The sequence below is a fragment of the Vicia villosa genome, linkage group LG3 (assembly GCF_029867415.1).
Source record: "Vicia villosa cultivar HV-30 ecotype Madison, WI linkage group LG3, Vvil1.0, whole genome shotgun sequence".
Classification (NCBI taxonomy): Eukaryota; Viridiplantae; Streptophyta; class Magnoliopsida; order Fabales; family Fabaceae; genus Vicia; species Vicia villosa.
In genome coordinates this window covers 43,069,769-43,078,205 of record NC_081182.1, presented here as the reverse complement: position 1 = coordinate 43,078,205, position 8,437 = coordinate 43,069,769, and the positions used below count along the sequence as shown (strand labels likewise).

Sequence of the window (8,437 nt, the reverse complement as noted above, 5' to 3'; positions counted from 1 at the left end):
GAGTGTAATCTTGTATTCACAAGCACATGCTTTGCAAAAACAATAAAATCAATACACTTTCATCACACCTGTACAGAACATGTTCAACATCATCATTTAAGCTTGCAATCGACTTTGTTTTCAACATACCAAACCTGTATGAACCAAAACCCAAAATTTTCAGCATATCACAAGCTACATCATTATACACACATTGCATACAATTCATGGTTCAATTCAAAATAAAGCATGAACAAAATCAACATAAACCAAATACCACAAGCCTAGGCAAACATGTATGACCACTTATTTACACTACGAATAAAGCATCTCATGCTCCATGACATTCATCTGCAACCGTCCAAGTTTAACACAATACATGTTACATGCATATCATCAAACCACTTCAAGCATACAGTGCACAAAAAGAAGCATACATTCCTAAGAGCATCACAGTTCAAACTATGCAAATCCAAAACCCATGATCCAGCTCAATAGTCCATAAATGAATAAACAATTCCAAACAATGCAGAACCTGTACAGACATTCAAGTACAATTCTAAACAGAACCAATACCAAAGATCTAATTCAAATCCACACATACATCAATACCAAGTGTTCACGTTATTCACAAACATTTCAAAATAAAAATTCGCAAAGCACCATACATACTCAGAAGCATACATTCAAAGGGCCAAATACATCATGCACATTCTAGATCATATTTACTTTAGGCCTAGTAGTTAGAGCATCATCATCATCAATTCATTGCTTGATACAAACTCATAGTTCAGACATAAATTCAAGTCATATACACATAGGTTTAACAGTTTGGCATCCTAATCATGCAATTGATTTATTCTACTCCTTCTCTAACTTAAGTTCATCACTAACGTCCTAACATTTCTAACAGTACGTAACATAAAAATATAACTCACATTCATAACAATTACAAATTTTTCAAATTAACCCTTACATCCAACTTAACAAATTGACTTAAAATACCTAACTTTCTATTTTAATCACCAACTATTTTTTTCTCTAACATAACCTGACTTTTAACCAATTATCTAACCACCTAAAGTTAATTCTAACTTCTCTAACAAACATGTTAACCATTCAACTAACCTTTAACCCACCTAACTAACTTTGTAACTAACTCGAGCTGTCAAGCTAACAAACTTGAAAATGACCATGCCACATGTCTAGAGTAAGATAATCCAATTACACCTCAATTTGAAATTCCTTCGAAAGTTACAAAACTCAAACCAACCCTCACAACTATCAAATTAACTCTTCTAACCAACTTGAAACAACTCTAACAAATTATAACTGTCTCAGTTACTAGCTGCCACGTGCCCCCACAAAATTACCAAAATGCCCTCAAGTCCATTTCCCCTCTAAAGTCATTTTAAACCTTAGCAAACTTCATAATCTCCAAACTAACACACTCTTGCCTCACCAAGATTCTTGGACTCTTTAATGAGCATAACAATGTAATCAACATTTGCAGTCATAGATCTCAACATTTTTTATCTTCCAATAAATCATTATTGATTCACCACACACGCCTACATCTGGTTCGTTAACAGCACCACGCGTGAAAAGAATTCTGAGACTAATTATCTTCCTTCATCTGAGTCATCTCGAATTGTTTTCTCAATGTCTGCAACTTCAACATCTTCAGCTTTTCATCTCCGCTACACAAGTTTTTCAACTTCTCCCACGCTCCTTTGGTCGTTTCCTCTTCAATTATCTTCTTGAACACGTTAGTATTCACACATTGGTGAATCAAGCACAAAAAAACAATAAATTACATCTTCTAACAAAAATGACTTTGAATGTATGCTCTTTGTATTACACTCTTTTCTCCAACGTTAAAAATTTAATCAAACTTCACATTGGAACAACCGTCTCGTCATGTAGGAGATTGAGACAATTAATCATGAGAATTTAAAATTTGAAAGACTTAAAGTTGCTCAGAAAATTATTAAAATTCAAAATTATATATTGGTTATAGCTAATGGTTCTTCACAACTCACTAATAAAACGCACACCAAACGCCAATACATTTATAATTAATGAATCTTCACAAAACACACACTAATAAAACGCCAATACATTTATAATTCATGGTTCTTCACAAGACACACACCAAAGCTAATACATTATATAAATATTAAAAAAATATTTCCTCAACTCTTTTTGGAATTAAGCACAACCCCCTCTAAAATTTTGCTATACAACAAATAGATATAATAGAAGCCTTTGAAACTACTTTTTAACAGTTAAAAAATAAGTAACATCTTATCTTTTAAGAGAAAATCTTATTGATTATTGGACGAGCTTTGCATTGTGCCTCCAATGGAACAGCCATAGGCACAAGAGTTCCGCGTCCTTCACTCATATCAACTTCTTCTTCGCCAATCCTCTTCCACTCAAAGCATTGAATCAACGAGCCCAAAGTCAAGCCCAAAGTTCTCAAAGCTAAGCCCGACCCAGGACAAGCCCTCCTCCCCATCCCAAAAGGCATAAACCCATGCATGTCTGCTTGTCGATTACCCTCAAACCTCTCGGGCTTAAAGCTCGTCGGGTCAGCCCATAAATCAGAATCCCTATGAATAGCCCACGCATTCACCATCAACATGGTGTTACGTGGCACATCAAATCCTCCCACAGTACAATCTTCCAATGATAAATGTGGCAACAACATTGGTGCCGCTGGATGTAACCGTAGAGTCTCGGAGATAATGTTTTGAAGATATTGCAATTTGGTAGCTTCACCTTCCTCAATTAAGCTCTCTTCTCCAATATGATTCTCCAATTCAGTTTTTGCTTTTTCCATTATTTCTGGATGGTTTAATAAATTAGCCATAGCCCACTCTAACGTTATAGCGGAAGTTTCTGTTCCCGCAACTATCAACGCCTGCAAAACAAAACAAACAACAATCCATATAATTATAATTTAGAAATTCATATATTTAATAAAGAAGAGTAATAATAATAAGTGATGACAGTCCAGTTAAGCCAACTCGGTTAATAGTTCTAGAGTGACATCAGATAAGATGCAGGGATGACTAACCATAATAAGGCCTTTGATAATTTGATCACTGTAATAATCAGGCTGTGATTGTTGCAAAGAAAGTAGATGATCAATCATTGTATTCTTATTTTCATTTCCGTCCCTACGATGTTCATCAACTAGTCCTTGAAAAAGTGCATCCATCTTCTCCCCAACCTTTTTCAAGTTATTTTCATGACCACTAAAATCAAACAATCTAAATAAAGGCACAAATTCACCAAGTTTGGACCCTAACCCAAACTGTTGTATCTCGTTCATGATATCTCTAAACTTCTTTGCCTCATCAGATTCATCACCATAAAACCGTTTACCACAAACCATTCTCATGATGATGTTAAACGTTAGTTCAGAAAACAAAGTTCTGAGTTCAACTTTTGCGAAATCTTTTTGAGAGTTTTCAGCGAGCTTTTGGATTAGCCTCATGGTTTCGTCTTTTCGGATATCTGAAAAGGAGTTGAGACGGTGATTGGAGAGGATTTCGATTGAGCATATACGACGTAAGTTTCGCCAATGATCTCCATATGATGATGATATTACGTTTGTGCTGTTGAAAGCAAGGTACTTGGTTTTGAGAGACTGTACACGGTTTGCGAAAACGATGTCGTTTTTGGTGAAACATTCTTCGGCTAGAGATGGTGATGAAACAACAGCTACGAGCCGAGAACCGAATTTAAGGGTGAAGATTGGGCCATATTTTTGGGAGAGGTTGTGAAAGTACTGGTGAATTGGTAGTTTAATTTGATGGAGGTTGCCAATTATAGGAAGAGAGGGTAGGTTTGGTGGAAGTTTTTTGAATGCTTTTTGGGTGAATAATAAAAGTTTTGTAGTGATGAGAACAAGAAGAGGGAAAATGATGTAGATAAGAAAGTTGAATTCCATGTTTAGAGTGAAGTTTTTGTGGGTCAGTGGTTATGAATACAACATACAAGTGTGTATATATATGGTCTCAAAGTTTGTGAAAATTAACCAATCGTTAGTTGGTTCAGTGGTGATTGGCGCTGAACTTGGTAGGGAGGACCGCGGTTCGATCCCCCACAACTACGATCGGGAGGGGGCTGGAACCACTTGATGCCAGAACTGACCCTTGCGAAAGTGGAGTTAAATTGCTATACTATCAGTCTGGGGCGTTACAAATGGTATCAGAGCCAGACCTCTCCCAGTACGATGTGGTTCGAGGACGAACCATGCGGAAGCTGGTGGGCATGTAACACCCGAGGCAAGAACTCCACAGTTGGGCTGGAACCACTTGATGCCAGAACTGACCCTTGCGAAAGTGGAGTTAAATTGCTATACTATTATTTTCTTTGACTTTTAATTTTAGTATAAAATACTTTAGATTAACTAAAGGATAGTGATAAAGTTTGGCGTCTCAGGTTTTTCAGTGTTGCACGTCTTTTATTGATGGTCAGCGTCAATGAAAAAAAAATCAAATCAAATGTCAATAATACCTAGTATTTAGAGAGTTCAGGCCAGGATTAATTCTTTGTATCATTTTTGAGTTTTCTTAATTTCAAGTTGGACCCGACACATCTTGTCCGAAAAATTGGACCCGACACATAATGGAAATTTCTTCTGAAAGATTAATTGAAATTTCAAAATAAGAAGCATTTATTGGAATTGAATACGAGATAGGCAAATGAAGCTTTAGCCAGGGTAGGCTGAGAAGGGACCATTGGGCATTGGCCATCAATATCATTCATCCGAGAGAAAAGTGTTAAATTATAATTTTTTTTCTGTTTAAAAAGATTTGATTTGATTTAGAAGTATGGAAATAGTTTATTACACACAAATTTGTTTTTAGATTCAGATAGATTTAATTTAGATTGAAAATAGATTAAATTTAATTTAATTTCAAAATAGATATTTTGGATTTTTTTATAGTTTTGAGTTTTGGCCTAGGAGTAAGCTAACCTAAATCTATAAATAGGGAGTAACCCTCATTATATTGTAATTAAGTCAAAAGGTTGTATTCACAAAATTTGCAGTTGCAAATGAATAACAAAGTTTTCCACAGTTTGTGGGTAGAGAGTTACTTTGCAGAAACTCTAATCTCTTTTCTTCTTTAAATTTCTTTTCTTTTTTCATTGTTATCGTGTTGTCATAACAATCTTGTTCATCAAGATTGATAGAAATTCATCATAGGTACAAAAGTACAAAAGACTCCATTTAAAATACTCTTAATTAAAACAGACAAATATGTGAATTCTCACTAGGGGTCTGTTTAGTAAAAATAGCGGTTGATTGATAAGTTAGCTGATAACTTATAGCTTATGACTTATGGCTAATGGTTGAGACTAACAACTGATAAGCTAATTGAAGTGTTTGGTAAAACTAGCGGTTCAAGTAACTTATAAATATAAAATGACGTAAAAGATATTTAATATATAATTATTTAATTTGAAATTAAAATAAATTATAAAAGATAAAAACGAGTTTATACTAAAATAATAAGGATAAAAAAGGAAGAAAAAGTGATATGCTATAAGCTTAAACACTACTTGAAATAGAGTTTGGAAAATAAGCTATAAGCTAGTAAAATAAACTATAAGTTAGTGATGAAAAGACCGTTACCAAACAAGTCTAAATTGTTATATTGAATGGAATGTTGGAATGTCAACTTTGGAGATACATCCTCTCTCTATCTAGCAAAGACTTACATTGTCGTATTAGAGAACTTTTACGACCGTTTTCATCAATATATCAAAAAAATAAAATATATATGAACAATTTATATATATTAAATTAGAATTTAGGAATATTATTGTTCATTTTGTAATACTTAGAATTTTGGAATAAACTCTTAATTTTTTTTTAAATTTGATCTTTTTATTTGCTCTCTGTTTAGTAGTTTTTGTTGTGTAATAGTGATCCATTGATTATTTCCTTCACAATAGTTTGCCTTATATAGACTACAAGCGTGAGTAACTATTACATAGCATTGGGCCTAGAGCTAAACAAGTCCAATAAACCCAAAACAAAAACTAATACTCAACACATCCTCTCTTAAGTTGATCTCTATATAACAATAGATCAACTAACAATAACAAAAGAATACAGACAACATAACTAACAAATTATAGACAAAAGAAATTAACATGGTGTAGCAAAGATCACACATTCATAAGCCCTCCCTTAACTTTTAGAAGATTTCCACTTTAAGAGCCTTTGTCATAATATTAGCCAACTGGTCTTGGGATTTGCAAAATTTTAGCTCAATAACTCTATCATTGCAAAAACCTCTAAGAAAATGGTACCTAACATCAATATGCTCGTGTATTCCATGCATAATGAGATTCTTTGAGAGTTTAATAGATGAACTATTATCATAAGTTATAGTAGAACGGCCACTTTGTTTCAAATGCAATTGATTCAACATACTTCGCAGCCAAGTATACTAATAGGAACTAGAAATTGTTGACACAAACTTAACCCCAGTAGTGGACAAAGTGACAATTGGTTGCTTCTTAGAGGACCAACAAACTACACGTAATCCCATTGTGAACACATAACATAAGGAGCTTTTCCTATCATCAGAGTCAGTCCATCCTTGCAACATCGAATCACCATCAATTTTACACCTATACATGGATGCCAAAGCTCAATGTTCCCTTCAAGAATCTTAAAATTCTCTTGACTGCAACAACATGCAACTCAGTGGGCATTTCCATATATCTTGTAGCTAAACAAACATAGAAGGTCATATATGCTGTTGTGGTTTAAAGAAACATCAAACAATCAATCATCTTCTTATACGAGGTAGCATCCGTGGCTTTTCCTTTTTCATCTTTCACTAATTTTCTTCCGGGTACAATTGGGCTACAAACTTTGTTGCAATCTTCCATGTCAAACTTTTTCAGTATTCCAAAGGCATATTTTTGCTGATAAATGAATATTTCTTGGTCACATTGACTTACTTCAATTCCCAATAAATATTTCATTTTTCCAAGGTCAGTCATATTAAACTTTTCTCTCATGGAAACTTTGAATGCTTCAATCAACTCCTCATCATGGCCAATGTATATGATATAACACTATAAACTCCAAAACTTAATTTAAAATATTTAAACGATAATTTAGAATGTCACTTACAAACAAACATCATACTTTCGTCAATAAAATTAACATCTCGCAGCAAAATTTAAATTGACATCATACTTCAATTAGACACTTCAAAAGAAAACCAAATTAACAACAAAATTCATGATTTAATTAAAATAAACAACTCAAATGCCCCATCCTTGGTACTATAGATCAGAGCATTTTAACCAAACTAAAATAATGATAAACTAAATAAATGAAAACAAGCTCCAGGGTTCTCTTGTAAAATCACAGCATCAAGGTCACTCATCTTGAGTATATGTACAATAGAGTAAAAGCAGCACAAAAACAACAACATAGGGGTGAGAATAATCTTCAGTATATTAACAGTGTGAAGAATGCGAGGGTAGAAATAAACTCACAACATCAATACACACATAATTACACCATCACCACAATTAACTATTCACACCAAATCGACATCAGTATTTTGTTACTAATATTTTTCCACTCAACAAGGTTCTACATTTTAACCGAGTCCTGAGCTCGGAACAAGTCACTCGTCCCCCCTTTTGAACCCGTGTGTGGACCTCCGATTTTTTTTAATACCGGGCCATACCTCTGATCTGTAGAGATACGTGAACTGACTCTTTTTTGTCGCTTAATGCTTTCGCATTTTGAAAATTCACAGAGTCGCCACCGACCTTTTATTTTATCCAATTAAGGAAAGGTTTATAAAAGACACAGAAAAAAGACCTTTAAGAAATTCTGGGTAAGGGGGTATGTTATACAAAGGGAAGGTGTTAGCACCCTTTGTATCCATGGTTATCCATGGGCTCTTAAGTTTGCTTAGCTCACTTGTTTTTCGATCACTTTTCAATTGCTCTGAAATTGCTCATATGTGATTTCAAATACCTTTGTAAATTGAATTTTGTAATGATCCGTGTGGAAATTTATGAGGGAGTATGATGTGCACGCGTGATCTGGAGCGTTGGATGAGTCATAAATGAGATCAGATGGTCCAGATGGTGAGGGAACATCACTTATGACACGCCTGCAAAACACTGAAACCAAGGGTTATATTCAAAAAAACGCGCGCGTCAGAACCAATAGGGGGGTGACACGTCTTCGTCTTCAACCTTCAGACAAGACTTTTAATAGCGCTTTCTTACCAAAAGCGCTGTAATTGGTTACTTACTAAACCTGCAAAATAGCGAATAGGGTCAAACGTACACATAAACTTGGCGCGACCTATCAGTTCAATTCGTTTGGTCCATGCGAATTCAATGGTACTAATTAGAACCTCTAATTTTGCCTAATTTGGAAAGCCCTAATTTT

General features: G+C 34.5%; 1 protein-coding gene across 1 annotated transcript; it reads right to left on the bottom strand.

Annotated features, from left to right (window-relative positions):
* Positions 1 to 2,024: 2,024 nt before the first annotated feature.
* Positions 2,025 to 3,982, bottom strand: LOC131661173 (cytochrome P450 81E8-like). The gene is made up of 2 exons (XM_058930613.1): positions 3,062 to 3,982; positions 2,025 to 2,905 (listed from the first exon to the last, which is right to left on the bottom strand). Exons 1-2 carry the CDS (start codon positions 3,938 to 3,940, stop codon positions 2,294 to 2,296), a joined length of 1,491 nt encoding a protein of 496 aa, XP_058786596.1. The 5' UTR covers positions 3,941 to 3,982; the 3' UTR covers positions 2,025 to 2,293.
* Positions 3,983 to 8,437: the final 4,455 nt, after the last annotated feature.

Bases quoted from the DNA above. Each gene is read 5' to 3' on its own strand.
- LOC131661173 (XM_058930613.1), bottom strand. From the start codon at position 3,940: ATGGAATTCAACTTTCTTATCTACATCATTTTCCCTCTTCTTGTTCTC. The intron at 2,906-3,061 runs GTTAGTCATCCC...TTTGTTTTGCAG, and splicing joins TTATCAAAGGCCTTATTATG to GCGTTGATAGTTGCGGGAAC.